The sequence below is a fragment of the Haematobia irritans genome, chromosome 4, assembly GCF_050003625.1.
Source record: "Haematobia irritans isolate KBUSLIRL chromosome 4, ASM5000362v1, whole genome shotgun sequence".
In the NCBI taxonomy this organism is placed as follows: Eukaryota; Metazoa; Arthropoda; class Insecta; order Diptera; family Muscidae; genus Haematobia; species Haematobia irritans.
In genome coordinates this window covers 148,956,400-148,977,579 of record NC_134400.1, presented here as the reverse complement: position 1 = coordinate 148,977,579, position 21,180 = coordinate 148,956,400, and the positions used below count along the sequence as shown (strand labels likewise).

At 36.4% G+C, this 21,180-nt stretch overlaps 1 protein-coding gene across 1 annotated transcript; it reads right to left on the bottom strand.

Annotated features, from left to right (window-relative positions):
- Positions 1-16,046: 16,046 nt before the first annotated feature.
- LOC142233982 (lazarillo protein-like) lies at positions 16,047-20,430 on the bottom strand. The gene is made up of 3 exons (XM_075305043.1): positions 20,090-20,430; positions 19,526-19,710; positions 16,047-16,353 (listed from the first exon to the last, which is right to left on the bottom strand). The coding sequence occupies exons 1-3, from the start codon at positions 20,374-20,376 to the stop codon at positions 16,220-16,222; spliced, it is 606 nt and encodes a 201-aa protein (XP_075161158.1). The 5' UTR covers positions 20,377-20,430; the 3' UTR covers positions 16,047-16,219.
- Between the last annotated feature and the right edge of the window lie 750 nt (positions 20,431-21,180).

Below are 21,180 nucleotides of genomic sequence, written 5' to 3'. Positions count from 1 at the left end.
CTCTTGAAGGGAACTATGTTGAATAATAAAAACGAATTTTGAAAAAAAAAAATTGTTTTCTTTTGTTGGACCGGGGACTTATAAGCCAACCTGTTATATCTTTCGCCCTATATGCCCTTATATAGTTTCAGAAGCTAGAATTTCACTCTGATTAACGTAAAATTTCGCACATGGAGTAGAACTAACATTTTTACTATGCTTGCTAAATTTGGTTGCAGTCGGTTCAGATTTAGATATAGCTTCCATATATATCTTTCGCCTGATTGACACTCATATAACCACCGAATCCCTAGATTTACTTCGATTTACGTGAATTTTCCACTGGGAGTAGAATTAAAATTCTTACTATGCTTGCCAAATTTGGTTGAAATCGGTCAGACGTAAATGTAGCTCACATATATATCTTTCTGCCGATTTAGACTCATATGACCACCGAAGTTCGAAATTTCACTCCGATTTACTTGAATTTTTGCACAGAGAGTACAATTAACATTTTCAGATTTAGACAAAGCCCCATATACATATATGCTATATCGAAAACTTGTAAAAATGACTCAAATTTTCCTGTATGTCTAATACATATCCATCGACCGATAAATCATAAATGCACTTCTGAGAAGTTGTCTAAAAATGGATTTAGATTTAAACATTTCCCATAGTTTTATACCCACCACAATACACTGAAAAAAATATTTACGTGATATTAAAGATTACGCAACCTAAATTTTAGGATGCGAAATTTACAAAATATTAAGAACAAATTTCTTTAAAATAATAAAAAATTTAATTAAAACGAAGTTTATTATCTTTGCTTCAAAATTTTTTTTTTCATTAAATTTAGGACACAATTTTTTTTAAATTTGCGTCCCTCCGTTAAAGTCGCATGTCTATGAACTAAGGCTAATTTTCCTTAAAGTAAAGAAATACATTTTTGATATAAAGAAATTGTCCTTAAATTAACTGAAATAGTGAATCTTTAGATTTAAGATAAAAACGATTCAAATATAGGCTAAGACTTAAGACTAAGACTAGAGGATTTTGCGTCTTTGGTTTAACATTTTTTTGGAATTAAGAAAACATTTTTTACTTTGAGGTATCCGTTATAATTTGGATTTTTAAACTGGTATTTGTTTGTACGTTAGTTCCTTTATTAATAAACCACGAAAAGAGAATGAAAATTTGATAAATTAGATCTGTATCCTAATTTTAATTTTATTGGTCCTAGATTCAAAGCTAGATAGGTCGCTAAGAAATGTCTTTATTTTAAAGAAGTCGCATCTTTGGCTGGGAATCAATACCAAAATCCTTTAGGGAAGGTCAAAATCTTTGGATCCAAGTAAACTTTTTGTTGAAACTTTGACATTACATTTGTAGCTCATCGAAATATTGGTTTCAAAATCCATAAAGTATATGTATTCGGGGTCGTGGTGAAATTATGAGTCGATCTAGCGATGTCTGTCCCTCCGTCCGTCTAGTGAAATCATGCTAGCTTCCGAAAGAAACAATCTATCGACTAAGGTTAGGTTAGGTATAGTGGCAGCCCGATATTTCGGGCTCACTTAGACCATTCAGTCCATTGTGATACCACAGTGGTGAACTATCGACTTGAAACTTGGCACAAGTTGTTGTTATTGATGTAGGTCGGATGGTATCGCAAATGGGTTATATCGGACCATTTTAGGTATAGCCCCATATAAACGGACCCCCAAATTCTTGCGGAACCTCTAGGAGGGGAAAATTTCATCCGATCCGCTTAACATTTGGTACGTGCTGTTAGTCTATGGCCTCTAGCAATCGTGCAAAAATTGGTCCATATAGGTTCATAATTATATATAGCCCTCATATAAAACGATCCCCCGATTTGATTTCCGAGGCCTCTAGTATTTAGGGGCAAATTTCATCCGTTCCGATTGAAATTTGGTACATGGTGTTAGTCTATGGCTTCTAACAATCATGCAAAAATTGGTCCATATATATATAGCCCCCCATATAAACCGATCCCCAGATTTGACTTCCGAGGCCTCTAGTAGGAGCAAATTTCATCCGATCCGATTGAAATTTTGTCTATGGCCTTAGAAATCGTGCAAAACTGTTTGCAGATTTGACCTCCGGAGCCTTTTAGAGTTGAAAATTTCATCCGATCCCGGTGAAGTAAATATATGTACTAAAACTATACCTTACCATCGGCAAATTTTACCACATCCCCAAGTAATCGTTTTTGGTGGCAGCCTTAGGAGAATTTTGAACACAATCCATGGTGGTGGGTACATAAGATTCAGTCTGGCCGAACTTAAGGCCGTATATACTTATTTCACATACATTGTGTTCCGCCCCAAGGCATTAGCCGATTTAAATTTTAAGTTTGTCAAAGTCTAACAAATTTTTTTTCAAATTGGATCAATTTTAATATATTGTTACGTTTTTATATTGAGGCGTGTTTAATAAACCGATAATTAAAACACAGTTCTTTTCAAATAACGACAATCTACTGATAAGTTTCACTCATTTGCTCTACGATGTGTACTGTATAAACTTTAGCTTACGACTGACTTCACAGCTCCCTGTGTCAGCACTTTTATAGTACTGTATAACGATATCGAAAATTCTCGGTAGTCTGGCCTACAACATTCTAGACTATTCTACTACTACCTGGTAGATGTCGCACCGGCGATATCGCACATATTTATCGGCTTATGTTCATTGTCTTGGCTATAATCATCTGGAACATTCTACTATATGGCAGATGACGCACCGGAATAGATGATTATGGTCATATTACTACAACTATAACAATAAGCAATGAAGATAACAAAACAAAAGGGGTTACTTTATAATGAACGTTTGGGAAACTAAGAACACAAAAGATATTTAGGAAAGTACTAGAAAATAAAGAAATGATTTTGAGAAGTGATGACGTAATTTGACTGTTACAATTTGAAATTAACGGAAACTAACTTGAATAAACTTAAATCTAGAAATATCAAATTCGTAACAATACACAGAAAAAATATCACTAAAATATTCCCAATTAAAACGTTGATTAAAGTTGAAAACTTTTTCAATTAAAAAATTAATTGATAATATTATTTTTTTTTATCAAACTAGAAACATTAAGTCAATTAAGTCAATGATTGAATTTTTTAAATTAAAAAAAAAGGAAATACGGCCGTAAGTTCGGCCAGGCCGAAGCTTATATACCCTCCACCATGGATTGCGTAGAAACTTCTTCTAAACACTGCCATCCACAATCGAATTACTTAAGTTGCGGTAACGCTTGCCGATGCAAGGTATCTTAAAACCTCCTAACACCATCTTCTAAATTGTATGTAAGTCCATACGTGGTATATATTAAATCAAAAAAGATCGATCCAATACGTATATAATTCAGTTTGACAAAGTAGACATAAAATTTTGACAAAATTTTCTACAGAAATAAAATTTTAACAAAATTTTCTATAGAAATAAAATCTTGGTCGATTATTTTTGGCTCGACTGGCAACCATGATTATGAACCGAATAAAATTTGAACAAAATTTTCTATAGAAATAAAATTTTGACAATGATGAAAATTTTATTATGAACCGAATAAAATTTTAACAAAATTTTCTCTAGAAATAAAAATTTGACAAAATTTTCTATAGAAATAAAATGTTGACAAAATTGTCTATAGAAATAAAATTTTGGTAGACTATATACTAACACCATGTTCCAAATTACAACCGGATTGGATGAAATTTGCTTCTCTTGGAGACTTCGCAAGCCAAATCTGGGGATCCGTTTATATGGGCGCTATATATAATTATGAACCGATGTGGACATATTTTTGCATGGTTGTTAGAGACCATATACCAATATCATGTACCAAATTTCTGGCGGATCGGATGAAATTTGCTTCTCTTTGAGGCTTCGAAAGCCAAATCTGGAGATCGGTTTATATGGGGGCTATATATAATTATGGACCGATGTGGACCAATTTTTGCATGGTTGTTAGAGACCATATACCAACATCATGTACCGAATTTCATCCGGATCGGATGAAATTTGCTTCTCTTTGAGACTCTGCAAGCCAAATCTGGGGATCGGTTTATATGGGGGCTATATATAATTATGGACCGATATGGACCAATTTTTGCATGGTTGTTACACGGTTGAAAAAGACTGTTTTTCATATGTTTGGCTATAAACATTATATGTTTGGAACACAAATTTTTAAACACAATATTTTTGAGTGCAAGCATATAATGTTCATAAACTAGCATAACATGTTTGGGACATATATGTTAATATGTTAGAACATATTATGTTTGGGACATAAAATGTTTGTAAATATAATATGCTTGAATGCAAACATATATTAATTTAGAAATAGCCTATTAACATATATGTGTTTAGTAGCTTGGAGCGCTATTTAACAGGGAGCGATATTGAATTAAGTTGGTGGTTGTTGCTTGTTATTACAAAATTAACATTTTATTTTTCCTTGGGCAATTGATCAGCTACTTCTTTGATCCTTACAAACTGTGTGGTCCGCTGTTCGAATCCCCGTCCGGCAAAAGGTAAAATTAAAATAAAAAAAAAGTATAAACGGACGTAAGTTCGGCCAGGCCGAATCTTATGTACCCTCCACCATGGATTGCGTAGAAACTTTTTTTTCTAATTTGTGAGTTAGTCCATTTAGACAAAATTGTATGTTTAGGTAAGTCTACAAATAATTACGAATCGATATGGACTTTTGCACGGTATGTAGGGAGCCAGAATTAAAATAAGGGGGTCGCTTATATGGGGGCTATATACAATTATTGATATGGAACCATTTTTGTGCGATTGGGGATCGATTTATCTGAGGGATATATATAACTATACACAAATTTCAACTGACTCGGATGAAATTTGTTCCTCCAAGAGGCTCCAAAACCAAATCTCGGGATCGGATTATATGGGGGCTATATATGATTATGGACTGATATGGACCACTTTTGGCATGGTTGTTAAATATCATATACTACCACCACGTACAAAATTTTAACCAGATCGAATGAATTTTGCTTTTCCAAAAGGCATCAGAGGTCAACTTTGGGGATCGGCTTATATGGGGGCTATATATAATTATGGTCTGATATGAACCAATTCCTGCATGGTTGTTGGATACCATATACTAACATCACGTACAATCGGATGAATTTTGCTCTTCCAAGGGGCTCCGGAGGTCAAATCTGGGGATCAGTTTATATGGGGCCTATATATAATTATTGACCGATGTCGACCAATTTTTGCATGGTTGTTAGAGACCATATACTAACACCACGTACCAAATTTCAACTGAATCAGATGAATTTTGGTCTTCCAAGAGGCTCCGGAGGTCAAATCTGGTGATCGGTTTATATGGGGGCTATATATAATTATGGACCGATGTGGACCAATTTTTGCATGGTTGTTAGAGACCATATACTAACGCAATGTACCAAATTTCAGCCGGATCGGATGAAATTTGCTTCTCTTAGAGGCCTCGCAAGCCAAATCGGGGGATCGGTTTATATGGGGGCTATATATAATTATGGACCGATGTGGACCAATTTTTGCATGGTTGTTAGAGACCATATACTTACGCCATGTACCAAATTTCAGCCGGATCGGATGAAATTTGCTTCTCTTAGAGGCCTCGTAAGCCAAATCGGGGGATCGGTTTATATGGGGGCTATATATAATTATGGACCGATGTGGACCAATTTTTGCATGGTTGTTAAAGACCATATACTAACACCATGTACCAAATTTCAGCCAGATCGGATGAAATTTGCTTCTCTTAGAGGCCTCACAAGCCAAATTTGGGGGTCCGTTTATATGGGGGCTATACGTAAAAGTGGACCGATATGGCCCATTTGCAACACCATCCGACCTACATCAATAACAACTACTTGTGCAAAGTTTCAAGTCGATAGCTTGTTTCGTTCGGAAGTTAGCGTGATTTCAACAGACGGACGGACGGACGGACGGACATGCTCAGATCGACTCAGAATTTCACCACGACCCAGAATATATATACTTTATGGGGTCTTAGAGCAATATTTCGATGTGTTACAAACGGAATGACAAAGTTAATATACCCCCCATCCTATGGTGGAGGGTATAAAAATCATACAATTGAATAATTTCTTCTACAATGTTTTTATTACAGAAAAAGGTGCTAAGAACTAAAAAATCTCGTGGAAGTGAGAAAGATGTGGGGGAATATACAATTGGGCAGAAACAAAATTTTGAGCATTCAGGTCGAAAACCTATGTTGTTAGCACCTATATTACCTGTTTATTTTCATAATTCATTATGATTGTAAATATATAAATAAATAAATAAATAAAATTTTGAGCACAATATTGTTTAGGAGAATTTTTTTTTAAGCATATAATATTTTTGGGTGCAAAATGCTTCCAAACATATTATATGGTCACATAATAACATATTGTTTTTTGGAAGACAACATTATTGAATTTGGATGCAAAAATACAAAATGTTTGGAACTTAGACTACCCAAACATATATTGTTTAGACCAATATGCTTTCAAACATATTATATATTGGAAGAGATCAAACATATAAATGTTTGGGCAATACCCAAAAATGTATATGCTTGAAGCAAAATATGTTTGGGAGTATATGTTACAGAAGCGATTTTTTGTGAGCGTGTAGAGACCATATACCAACGTCGTGTACCCAATTTCAGCCGGATCGGATGAAATTTTCTTCTCTTTGAGGCTCCGCAAGCCAAATCTGGGGATCAGTTTATATGGGGGCTATATATAATTATGGACCGATGTGAACCAATTTTGCATGGTTGTTAGAGACCATATACCAACACCATGTAGCAAATTTCAGCCGGATCGGATGAAATTTGCTTCTCTTTTAGGCTCCGCAAGCCAAATCTGGGGATCGGTTTATATGGGGGCTATATATAATTATGGACCGATGTGGACCAATTTTTGCATGGTTGTTAGAAACCATATACCAACACCATATACCAAATTTCAGCCGGATCGGATGAAATATGCTTCTGTTAGAGGCTCCACAAGCCAAATCTGAGATTCCCTTTATATGGGGGCTATACGTAAAAGTGGACCGATATGGCCCATTTTCAATACCATCCGACCTACATCGATAACAACTACTTGTGCCAAGTTTCAAGTCGATAGCTTATTTCGTTCGGAAGTTAGCGTGATTTCAACAGACGGACGGACGGACGGACATGCTTAGATCGACTCAGAATTTCACCACGACCCAGAATATATATACTTTATGGGGTCTTAGAGCAATATTTCGATGTGTTACAAACGGAATGACAAAGTTAATATACCCCCATCCTATGATGGAGGGTATAATAATTGATACAATTAACTTTTTAATAAAACTTGGAAGACTAACGGCCATTTTCATGTAGCCCCGTTAGCCTTTATCTGCCAGTTAAAAGATAGTAATTCGCAAATATCTCCTCTTCAGTTAACTTTAACTGAATTAAGTTAAGTTCTAACTGGTATATGGAATACATAGTAGAGGTGTGCACGTGAGTAATATTGAGCTCACGCTCACGCACACTCACGTCGCAGAAATCTTATTCACGCACACTCACGCACGATACTTTTTGGTAGGACTCACGGTCACACACGCTCACGAAAAGAAAATTTATACTCACGCACACTCACGCACGAAAATCTTTTAAATGTCATGACTCACGAAAAATATCGTGACTCACGAAAAATGTCGTGACTCACGAATAATTTTATGAGTGATTTACCTATAGAACCTGACTGAAAACATGAGTATGGTTAAAATCGAGTGCGTTATAAAACTCTTACCACCTAGGATGTCACAAAAATTATAAATGAATTCAACTCGTAAGCATTTTATGTTCGTAAGCGGGATTATTTTCGTGAGCGTGTTTTTCCGAAATTCGTTACTCACGAAGATATTATTTTCGTGACTCACGATCACGCACGACTCACGCGTGAGTCACGAAAATGTTCGTGAGTCACGATAATTTCGTGTCACGTGCACACCTCTAATACATAGGTCAGATGACAGATATGTCCATAGTACGGTTTAAAAGTTCGTTAGCTAACGAAGCACTAACGGAGCTTCATGAAAATGGTGGTAATACAGTTAAAACAATTACCACATCAATTAAAAATTTAATTGAATCAATTAAACAATTTATTGAAATTTGCTAATGAAATCAATTAATTTTTTTATCAAGTATTTTTGTGTGTATGTAGGTATACGGGAATATAAACATTTAAACCTTTTCAAACAAACTTGAAGGATTTGAGATTGTATCGAAAATGTAAATCTACAAGGTTGTGCAGGGTATATTATAGTAGATTCCTCTCGACTTTAGACTTTCCTTAATTGCTTTCTAACATAGACTCCATATGGACTAATTTACAGTTTTAGAAGTCAATTTTAAGAAATAAAACAATACATTGCCATCGACGAACCAAGTAATTCGATTGTGTTTTTAGAGCCTGTTCCAAATCGAAACTTTTTTCTATGGTGGGAAATAATTGCTAATTTGCTGTACTCATTTTTTTAACAAATAAAACTGATTTTTATTTGTTTCGAGATAGTCAAAATATGCCAAGCCGTGCAATGTCGTAAATGTCAACAAATTTCAACAAATGTCAAATTTCCTTCTAGTCCATTGGGCTAGTTAAATTATATTCCCCTTCAAATTTTTACCAATGCTATTAAAAAGTTTCGGTTTCGAACAGGCCCTTAGTAGAACTTTGAATGTAATCCATAGTGGAAGGTACATAAAATTCGGTATATACTTGATAACAATTTAGATTTCATATTGTAAAAAAGTCATAGAAAATTTGAATCAGAATTCTTATATAATGGTCATGGAAAATACACAATAAATCTTTACTATATTATAATTCCCTTGGATAATAGTTCATGTTTATAGATTTCATTCTCCATTTTGATGAGTTGGTGGAGAAAATGTCTACGGCTATTCAATGTTGACATCTGGGATGCTTTCAATTCTTCCTTAATGATTTTCACAAAATTAATTATATCGCCTTTGGTTCCACCATCTCTATCAGGGATTTGTTGTAAAATGTTGTCACTGTCAGCAAATTGTACAAATGAAATTTAAACAATTTAAATTAATAACGAAGCAACATTTTTCTGGACATTTGCGGGACTGTCTTACATTACACTTTCATGATTCATGACTCAAAATAGTCTCGGATCCTCAGCACCGGCTGCTCTTGACATTTGAATGAACAAATGAATCAAATAAGCATTCCCCAGATAGGAAAGGCAAAATGTATGAAAATAATAAAAAGAAAAAAACTGAGCCCCTTTTTTCTTTTGAAAGCTTTTTAAATGAGTACTACCATTATATTAGGACCACTTTGTTTTCATTTTTGTTTGTTTTCATGAAGTATTTAGTTTTCATCATTTTTATTTATTTAGAAAGGGAATCACTTTTGAGGCTAAGAAGTTCACGTTCATGGTCGTGGAGGTGTTATTATTTTGTGTTACTAGTAAACATATCTTAGAAATGTCAACAGTTGAATACAATTTTATACAATACTAGCGTAACCCGGCCCGCTTCGCTGTGCCTCCCGAATCATATTTTCGTTAACTTAGTTAACCATATCCTTCGATCTGAAAACAAATTGAACTCTTTTAAAGAGTAAGGTCAGCGGAAGTCTGGCACAAAAACTGAAGTACTGATTAATCACTACATGGTTTCAACACACGTGTCCCGTACATATAAAAAAAATCGGACTACTTGCTTTTTCGTTTATATACAGAAATAGGGCGGTTATGCAGATGTAAAACGGACCGGCTTAACAAACGTCCGGTAGGGGGTGTTGCCTTTCAACCAATTTTTTGTTTTTTAATTGTTCTGTATTCAAATCGTTGGACAATCTTCTACATTTCTTGTGATTTTCGAGCGTGGTTTGTCAAGGGGAGGTTTACTTCTCCTCAAAATACCGTCCAACAAATCGGAAAAGGTTAGGTTAGGTTAAAGTGGCAGCCCGATTAAGATTCAGGCTCACTTAGACTATTCAGTCCATTGTGATACCACATTAACTAAAAGTACCTATTACATATGGGCACTTCTAGTTTTAACCGCTGAACCTTCTTGATTATTTTTCTTTGTTGAACCAACCAGATTGTTCCAAAAATATTAGCAGACTGCTTAAGTTAACGTTTTCCAGATCCGCCAGTAATCTGAAGCTATATGCTCCTAAAAGTTGCTTGCGCTTTACACAAAATGCAGGACACTCACACAAGAGGTGTTTAATTGATTCTTTTTCCTCCGCATCATGACAGCTCATACAATAGTCATTATACTTCGCGCCAATAGTTTTTGCAAAATCTCCTATCAGGCAGCGACCCGTTATAGCAGATATCAGGAGTGATATCTGACGTCTCGAGAACATTAGCATATCTAGTGTGCGGTTTAAGTTGAAATGGGGCCATATTTGCTTGGTGTCGTTACAACCCTTGCAATTCTCTCATCGAACATTTGCCATTATAACAGCCTTCTCACGCAGCATGAGCTTGCAGGTAGCTAGGGGCATACCAACAAATTCTAGTTCCCCTGGAATATGTAAGGTAGTCCCTAGCCTTGCCAACTCATCCGCTTCGAAGTTCCCCGGTATGTTCCTATGGCCAGGCACCCATATTAGGTGAATATTGTACTGCTCAGCCATCTCATTGAGAGATTTGCGGCAATCGATGGCCGTGTTCGAGTTGAGGAACACAGAGTCCAAGGATTTTATTGCAGGTTGACTGTCTGAGTATATATTAATGCCCACATTTTTTGGAACATTACTTCTCAGCCAATTCGCCACCTCTCTTATTGCTAATATTTCAGCCTGAAAAACACTACAGTGATTAGGTAATCTTTTCGCTATTTGAAGTTCCAGATCATTAGAATGTACTCCGAAACCCACTTGTCCATCCAATTTGGAGCCATCAGTGTAGAAATCTATATATTCTTTATTCCCCGGGGTCTGTGTGCACCACGCCTCACTGTTGGGGATTAGAGTCTCAAACTTTTTGTCGAAAAGTGGACTCGCCAAAGTGTAATCCACTACGTTAGGCACATCTGACATTATTTTGAGGACAGAACTGTGACCGTAACCATTTTCCGACCACAGCGATAGTTCGCGCAACCGCACAGCCGTTGTTGCAGCTGACTGTTTGGCCAAAATGTCTATAGGCAATAGATGCAGCATGACATTAAGGGAATATGTTCCTGCCTTGCTGAATGCGCCTGAAATACACAAACACGCCATACGCTGAACTTTATCTAAACTTGTCGGCTGGTGAATTGCCGGCCACCAGACTACAACACCATATAGCATTATAGGTCTAACCACTGCCGTGTATAGCCAATGTACAATTTTTGGTTTTAGTCCCCACTTTTTCCCTATAAATCGGGACATCGCCCACAAAAATCAGCGCTGATTCGGTTGTATTGTAAGCAGTTCGTACTGCCTCTCTCCCTTACAATCCTGCTGAAATAGTGCTCCGTTGTTTGCTGGGTGCCTTTCCCAAACATATACCGGAAAGTGAAGCACCCTCTATGTTGCCTGTCAACTTATGTTGTTGTTAACTTATGTTTTTACTTAAAAAAGTCTGTCAGAAGCCTGTGGAAAAATCATAAAATTATGTACCGAGTTCCCATTTATCGACAATCCTCTACTTTCTATTTTCCAAAAATCGGGCAAAAGGGAACCCCCCTCCTTCGTTCCTCACCGACCAGATATCGTAAATTCACGTACCCTATATTCATTTCACAAACTACCAAAGTTCACTATTGCCCTTCCCCAACCAAACATCGAAGAATCATGTACCCTGTATAAATTTAATCATATTTTCCCAATTTCAAGTAAATCGGAGAAGGTTGGATTTTGCTCTATTTTTTTGTAAAGGGACGTCACTTTCTCTGCAAATTCCAAGAAAATCTGTAAACTTTCCTTCAAGTTTCATAGTGTGGGGCAAGGAGAAGGTTCTCGTCCAAATACCCAAAAATAAAGTGCACCATATTGATTTCATAACCTCTCTACGGCCTTTGTAAATTTCAAGTAAACTTGAGAATTCTAGTGTTTTTCAGTTTTAGAGGAGGTCTCCCTCCCCGTCCCAATATCGAAAAATAATATAGCGTATATTGTGTAGACGTCCCAGAAAATCTCAAGCAATTTGTAAGCCCAATTTTTAAACAGCAGGGCAAGGGGAGGCCCTCTTCCCTTCCGAATATCACAAAATGAGATATCCATTATAAAATTTCATAATATCTCCCAAGTTCTCCGTAAAATTTCAGTAAGTCAACAAATTTTTGTTTTTTCACTGTACTTAAAAAAAAAATGTCGGACAAAGGGGAGGCCCCCTCCTCCTCGACCAAATATCGAAAGTAAAGTAGATGTTCTTTCAACCTTCACTGAAAATTTCAAGCAAATTGGATAATTTAGTTCCAATTTTCATAAAGTCGGGCAAGGGAGAGGTCCCCCTTCCCATCCAAATATTAAAAAATCAGGTACCCCATTATAAATTCATAACCTCACGGCGTGTTCTCTGTAAATCTCAAGTAAATCAGAGAATTTTTTTACTGTACTTTAAACAAAAATCTATAAAGGGTGGTCCACCTCCGCGACCAAATATCGAAAAATAAAGTAGCAGGTCTTTGTATAGACATCACCCCTAACCTTCCTTGGAAATTTCACCCAAATCGGAGAACTTTGGCCCAATTTTGAAGCAGGTGGGGATGTCTCCCTCTCCCACCAGATATAAAAAAATGAGATACGATATTTTCACCACATGATTACCCTCTACGTTCTCCGAATATTTTTCTGGAGTTGCATCAGAGATGGCGCTGTATATAAAAAAGGTTTTCCCGCTTTTCCGTTAAAACTTTTCTTGAATTTTCTTTGCTATACACCTTACGGAGCCCGAGACCTTTCCAACGAATGCAAATCCGTGGGACGGTTCGTGCGTTCTGGAGTTATTGCGTCAGGAACGAAACCCCGACTTATTTTTATATAGTGGAAGACTAACCGCACCTGGCTCGCCTTCCTGATTTATTTAAAGCTAACATAAAAGGCTCCCCATATAAATAAGAATTTAATATTTAATAATTGTAGTTATTCGCAAGACGATGTGTGTAAATTAATTGATGGGGTCGATCATAGCGAATATTCTCAGGAGGCTCCAAATTAGTCGATTCGGATGAACGTTAACAAATTTTCACCAAAAAAAAAAGAACAAAAACAAGTAATTAAAGTCTAAAGTCGGGCGGGCCAACTATATTATACCCTTCACCATTATGTATACCAAAAATTTTTATACCATCTTAACTCCTTCAAATTTGTTGAAGGATAGACTAAATCCCTGGGACGAAACACAACGGTTTCATTCAATTGCACAAAAGTGCATCTATGAGTCGACTCCGGGTAATATAACTAAATCTCATTTGAATACCTCTAATTTGTAGTTATATTGTGGGGGTATCGTAAAGGTTTATATTCCCATATACATGAATTTGAACCTGAACCGATTTAGACAAAATTGTATACACTTGTACAAAATATATGTACTTAAAATTTAAATTTAACGTTATGGAACGAAACACAATTTTAGTAAAAAACAAGTAAATACGGCCGAAAGTTCGGCCAGGCCGAAGCTTATGTACCCTCCATCATGGATTGCGTAGAAACTTCATCTAAACACTGCCATCCACAATCGAATTACTTAAGTTGCGGTAACGCTTGCCGATGGCAAGGTATCTTAAAACCTCCTAACACCATCTTCTAAATTGTATGTAAGTCCATACGTGGTATATATTAAATCAAAAAAGATCGATCCAATACGTATATAATTCAGTTTGACAAAGTAGACATAAAATTTTGACAAAATTTTCTACAGAAATAAAATTTTAACAAAATTTTCTATAGAAATGAACCGATATGGACCAATTTTTGTGTGATTGGACCAATTTTGGTATGGTTGTTAGCGACCATATACTAACACCACGTGCCTAATTTGAACCGGATTGGATGAATTGTGCTCCTCCAAGAGGCTCCGGAGGTCAAATCTGGAGAATGTTTTATATGGGGGCTATATATAATTATGGACCGATATGGACCAATTCTGGCACGGTTGTTAAAGATCATATACTAACACCATGTTCCAAAGTACAACCGGATCGGATGAAATTTGCTTCTCTTGGAGACTTCGCAAGCCATATCTGGGGATCGGTTTATATGGGGGCTATATATAATTAAGGACCGATATGGACCAATTTTTGCATGATTGTTAGAGACCATATACCAACATCATGTACCAAATTTCAGCCGGATCGGATGAAATTTTCTTCTCTTTGAGGCTCCGCAAGCCAAATCTGGGGATCGGTTTATATGGGGGCTATATATAATTATGGACCGATGTGGACCAATTTTTGCGTGGTTGTTAGAGACCATATACTAACACCATGTTCCAAATTTTAGCCGGATGGGATGAAATTTGCTTCTCTTTTAGGCTCCGCAAGCCAAATCTAGGGATCGGTTTATATGGGGGCTATATATAATTATGGACCGATGTGTACTAATTTTTGCATGATTGTTAGAGACCATATACCAACACCATATACCAAATTTCAGCTGGATCGGATGAAATATGCTTCTCTTTTAGGCTCCGCAAGCCAAATCTGGGGATCGGTTTATATGGGCGCCATATATAATTAAGGAACGATGTGGACCAATTTTTACACGGTTGTTAGAGACCATATAACAATACCATGTACCAAATTTCAGCCGGATCGGATGCAATTTGCTCCTCTTTAAGGCTTCGCAAGCCAAATCTGGAGATCGGTTTATATGGGGTCTATATATAATTATGGACCGATGTGGACCAATTTCTGCATGGTTGTTAGAGACCATATACCAATATCATGTACCAAACTTCAGGCGGATCGGATGAAATTTGTTTCTCTTTGAGGCTCCGCAACCCAAATCTGGGGATCGGTTTATATGGGCGCCATATATAATTAAGGACCGATGTGGACCAATTTTTGCATGGTTGTTAGAGACCATATACCAACACCATATACCAAATTTCAGCCGGATCGGATGAAATATGCTTCTGTTAGAGGCTCCACAAGCCAAATCTGAGGGCCCCTTTATATGGGGGCTATACGTAAAAGTGGACCGATATGGCCCATTTTCAATACCATCCGATCTACATCGATAACAACTACTTGTGCCAAGTTTCAAGTCGATAGCTTGTTTCGTTCGGAAGTTAGCGTGATTTCAACAGACGGACGGACGGACATGCTTAGATCGACTCAGAATTTCAATACGACCCAGAATATATATACTTAATGGGGTCTTAGAGCAATATTTCGATGTGTTACAAACGGAATGACAAAGTTAATATACCCCCATCCTATGATGAAGGGTATAACAAATAAGGAAAGTCTGAGGTTGGACGGGGCCGACTATAATATACTCTGCAAAATTTTTTTATTCAGTTCTACATTTCGATAAAATCTCAAATACTTCTAGTTTTGAGAAAATTTGCTATAGAAATAAAATTTTGAGACAATTTTCTGTAGAAATAAAATTTTGATAAATCTTTTTATAGAAATAAAATTTTGACAAAATTTTCTATAGAAATAAAAAAATTTCTATAGAAATAAAAGTTCGCAAAATTTTCTATAGAAATAAAATTTTGACTAAATAGAAGTTTGCAAAATTTTCTATAGAAATAAAATTTTGAGTAAATTTTTTATAGAAATAAAATTTTTAAAAAATTTTTTTACACTTGAATTCCATCACGAATAACTTTATGAAAATACTTTTGTAAGCTTGTAAACAATTAACATAAATGGATTATCACTAAAATACATTTGTAAGATGTCAGACGAGCTATTTAGAAATGATAGCCAGCTGAACTTGGTTGCAATATATACCACCCACCCTGTATTTATATGTCTTACTTTTAAATGATGAAAGGAATACAATTAGAGCAAAAAAATGTTGTTTTTTAGAATTTATTTGGAACAAACGAAACCAAGCCCATTTATGTAGAATTATATTTCCTAATTTTCTAATGTATACGATTCGATAACCAATTTGTTTATGTAAATTTAAATATAATGATGAGCTGGTAAAAAATGCTGCAAACACACTTCTCTATATACCGATGAATGTTAGTTGCTGCAATCTAATTGATTGGTGAAAAACAATGGATCCAAGGAGAGACCATTTTTCCTAATGACGGTCGCTGCTTTTTCTATGGATGACAGCACTGGCAAATGGTCACGCGTTAAGATCCACAAAGATGCTGGAAAGGGAAAAATGAATAAAAAAAAAAACAGTATATACGGCCGTAAGTTCGGCAATGCCGAATCTTAGGTACCCTCCACCACGGATTTCGTAGAAACTTCTACTAAAGACGGTCATCCACAATTGAATTATTTGGGTTGCGGCCGATGGTAAGGCATCTTAAAACTTCTTAACATCATCTTCTAAATTATAAGTTAGTCCATGCAGGATATATATTAGACAAAAGAAAGATCGATGTATATATTCAGTTCTTAGGTTAGGTGGCAGGCCGATGTATCAGGCTCACTTAGACTATTCAGTCCATTGTGATACCACATTGGTGAACTTCTCTCTTATCACTGAGTGCTGCCCGATTCCATGTTAAGCTCAATGACAAGGGACCTCCTTTTTATAGCCGAGACCGAACGGCGTTCCACATTGCAGTGAAACCACTTAGAGAATTTGTGAAACCCTCAGAGATGTCACCAGCATTACTGAGGTGGGATAATCCACCGCTGAAAAAACTTTTTGGTGTTCGGTCGAAGCAGGAATCGAACCCACGACCTTGTGTTTGCAAGGCGAGCATGCTAACCATTGCACCCCGGTGGCTCCCTATATTATATATTAAGTTCTTGACCGGTGTCTATAGGAAAAAAATAATTACGAACCGATATGAACTTTTGTTCGGTAATTATAGAGCCAGAATTGAAATATGGGGGTCACTTTATATGGGGGCTATATACAATTATTAACACGAGTCTACCAAAAATGGCAGATTTTTTACTGTTTAGTAGATCGGTAGAATTCTTGATGTTTTGGAAGATTTTGCAGAATATTCCTCTCCAACTAAGAGGTGCTTCATAAATTTTCTGTAGAAATAATATTTTGACAAAATTTTCTACAGAAATAAAATTCTGACAAAATTTTCTATAGAAATAAAATTTTGACAAAATTTTCTATAGAAATAAATTTTAAAAAAAAAAACTTTCTATGGAAATAAATTTTTGACAAAATTTTCTATAGAAATTATATTTGGCAAAAATTCCCAAAGAAATAAAAGGTTGACAAAATTTTATATTTCTATAGAAAATTTTGGTAGATTATTTTTGGCTCGTGTGGCAATCGTGATTTTTCTGTGATTGAGGATCGGTTAATCTGGGTGCTATATATAACAATAAATCGATACGGACCAATTTTGGCACGGTTGTTATTGGCCAAATACTAGAACAATGTACCAAATTTCAACCGGATCGGATGAATTTTGCTCCTTGAAAAGGCTCCGGAGGTTAAATCTGGCGATCGGTTTATATGGGAGCTATATATAATCATAGACCGATGTGGACCAATTTTTGTTTATTTGTTGGGGACTATATACTCACACTATGTAATAAATTTCAGCCGCATCGGATGAAATTTGCTTCTCTTAGAGGCTCCGCAAGCCAAATCTGGGGATCGGCTTATATGGGGGCTATATATAATTATGGACCGATGTGAACCAATTTTGGCTTATTTGTTGGAGACAATATACTAACATCATGTACCAAATTTCAGCCGGATCGGATGAAATTCGACTCTCTTAGAGGCTCCGCAAGCCAAATCTGGGGATCGGTTTATATGGGGGCTATATATATTTTTCTGTGATTGAGGATCGGTTTATCTGGGGGCTATATATAACAATAAATCTATACGGACCAATGTTGGCATGGTTGTTATTGGCCAAATACTAGAACAATGTACCAAATTTCAACCGGATCGGATGAATTTTGCTCCTTGAAAAGGCTCCGAAGGTTAAATCTGGCGATCGGTTTATATGGGAGCTATATATAATTATGGACCGATGTGGACCAATTTTTGTTTATTTGTTGGGAACTATATACTCACACTATGTAGTAAATTTCAGCCGCATCGGATGAAATTTGCTTCTCTTAGAGGCTCCGCAAGCCAAATCTGGGGATCGGCTTATATGGGGGCTATATATAATTATGGACCGATGTGAACCAATTTTGGCTTATTTGTTGGAGACAATATACTAACATCATGTACCAAATTTCAGCCGGATCGGATGAAATTCGACTCTCTTAGAGGCTCCGCAAGCCAAATCTGGGGATCGGTTTATATGGGGGCTATATATAATTATGGACCGATGTGGACCAATTTTTGCATTGGTTGTGAGAGACCATATACTAACACCATGTACCAAATTTCAGCCGGATCGGATGAAATTTGTTTCTCTTAGAGAATCCTCAAGCCAAATCTGGGCATCGGTTTATATGGGGGCCATATATAAGTATGGACCGATGTGGACCAATTTTTGCTTATTTGTTGGGGACCATATACTAACACTATGTACTAAATTTCAGCCGGATCGGATGAAATTCGCCTCTCTTAGAGGATCCTCAAGCCAAATTTGGGGATCGGTTTATATGGGGGTCCTATATAATTATGGACCGATGTGGACCAATTTTTGCTTATTTGTTGGAGACCATGTACTAACACCATGTACCAAATTTCAGCCGGATCGGAAGAAATTTGCTTCTCTTAGAGAATCCTCAAGCCAAATCTGGGCATCGGTTTATATGGGGGCCATATATAAGTATGGACCTATGTGGACCAATTTTGGCTTATTTGTTGGGGACCATATACTAACATCATGTACCAAATTTCAGCCAGATCGGATGAAATTCGCTTCTCTTTGAGACTCCGCAAGCTAAATCTGGGCATCGGTTTATATGGGGGCCATATATAAGTATGGACCGATGTGGACCAATTTTTGCATGGTTGTTAGAGACCATATACCATCACTATGTACCAAATTTCAGCTGGATCGGATGAAATTTGCTTCTGTTAGAGGCCTCGCAAGTCAAATTTGGGGGTCCGTTTATATGGGGGCTATACGGAAAAGTGGACTGATATGGCCCATTTGCAATATCATCCTACCTACATCAATAACAACTACGTGTGCCAGGCTTCCAGTCGATAGTTTGTTTCGTTCGGAAGTTAGCGTGATTTCAACAGACGGATGAACTTAATGGACGGACGGCTTAAATCGAATTTCACCACGACCCAGAATATATATACTTAATGGGGTCTTAGAGCTATAATTCGATGTTATATACCCCCCATCCTATGGTGGAGGATATACAAAGGAAACTAGTTTTAACTGGAAGAAAAAAAAGGATAAATATGCATACTTGAAGATCCTTGACCATTTTCCAGGTTTTGGCAAGAATAGACAACGCTGTATGTAGTATAGTCCGTATCAAGAACCCAATAATTGCTGCAGACTTCATACGAAGCACTTACGGGGAAATTAATTAAAAGTTTACCATTGGATACAACAGTACCAGTGCCCTGAATTTCCTGATATGAACCATTGCTGAAAAGACAATAAAATGGGAAACAAAGGGAATTATTCAAAGGCAAGGCACAAACCAAAATCTCATCATTATCGTTTACAAAATGTTTTAGTGTCATTTTCATGAAGCTCTGTTAGTCCTATGTTAGCTAACGAACTTTTAAAACGTACTATGGACTATGGAGAGAAGATATTTACAATTTGGTTTCTGTTAAATGACAGTTAAAGACTAACGGAGCTACATAAAAATGGTCCTCTAATGAAATTTTATTATGGAAAAATTCTTATCTTTAGCAACTAAAAATCTACAAGGTTTTCAAATGTAGCAAATGGAATTTTGGTTAAATTATATATGTGTTTTTCCTGTGTACTTGCTACTTTTTGACCGCATTAAACTTACGTTGCATTCACTAAACTATTTTTGATCCCAACACTACTGCCATCGTCCTTTAGCCAGTATTCAGCTTTGACACAAACACCACTGGTTTCGAAGTAAGTTGGATATTTGGCATACTCGTACCAGTTTCCCATGTATTGGCATATGTCGAAGCAAGGCATAACCTCAATATTGGATGGACATCTTTCAGATGACATTACCTGGCCATGGACCATACTTGAGTGCATTATGACCAATGCTAAGGTCACAGACACCAATGTTTTTGCGACTTTGGTTATGATGATGGCCATAATTCGTGTGGAAGTCTTGTATGAGATACTATTGCAACTGATATCAATGTCAAAATTCTTGTCAATTTATAGGTCAGAGCTAGATGACGGAAAATATTCCTCTTATCACTTAATGACAATCGATGTAATTGTTATCTAAGATATTTTCCACAACGACGAGTTCAAGGTGTCATGTATCTTCATGTAGTTCTGCAAACAATACACACATTGCATTACAAGGTCTGCATTCGGGAATCTCAAATACCCTCCACCATGGTGAATTGAACTATAGAAATATTTTATCTACATGCTGAAAAAGAATATGATTAGCTCAAACAAGATTCAAGAGCTAAATGTTATTTTTTTGCAAAATGTTTTAAGAACATTTATATTTGTAGTCTATATTTTCTACTATATAAAAATAAGTCGGGTTTTCCTTCCTAACGCAATAACTCCAGAACGCACGAATCGATACACGGTTTTGTATTCGTTGGAAAGGTCTCGGGATCCGTAAGGTTTATAGCAAAAAACTCAAGAAAAGTTTTAACGGAAAAGCGGGAAATTTTTTTTTATATACAGCGTCATCTCTGATGCAACTCCAGAAAAATGTTTGGAGAACGTAGAAGGTAATTATGTGGTGAAAATAGGGTACTTAATTTTTTGATATCTGGTGGCAGAGGGGACATCCCCTTGCCCGCCTTTTTCAAAATTGGACCAAAGTTCTCCGATTTGGTTGAAGTTTCCAAGGAAGCTTAGGGCTGATGTCTAGACAAAGACTCGCTACTTTATTTTTATACCCACCACCATAGAATGGTGACGGGGGTA

Coding starts and splice junctions, on each gene's coding strand:
- LOC142233982 (XM_075305043.1), bottom strand. CDS start 20,376: ATGGCCATCATCATAACCAAAGTCGCAAAAACATTGGTGTCTGTGACC. Junction 19,711..20,089: donor AATAGTTTAGTGAATGCAAC/GTAAGTTTAATG, acceptor TTGTCTTTTCAG/CAATGGTTCATATCAGGAAA. Junction 16,354..19,525: donor AAATGGTCAAGGATCTTCAA/GTATGCATATTT, acceptor TTCCCTTTCCAG/CATCTTTGTGGATCTTAACG.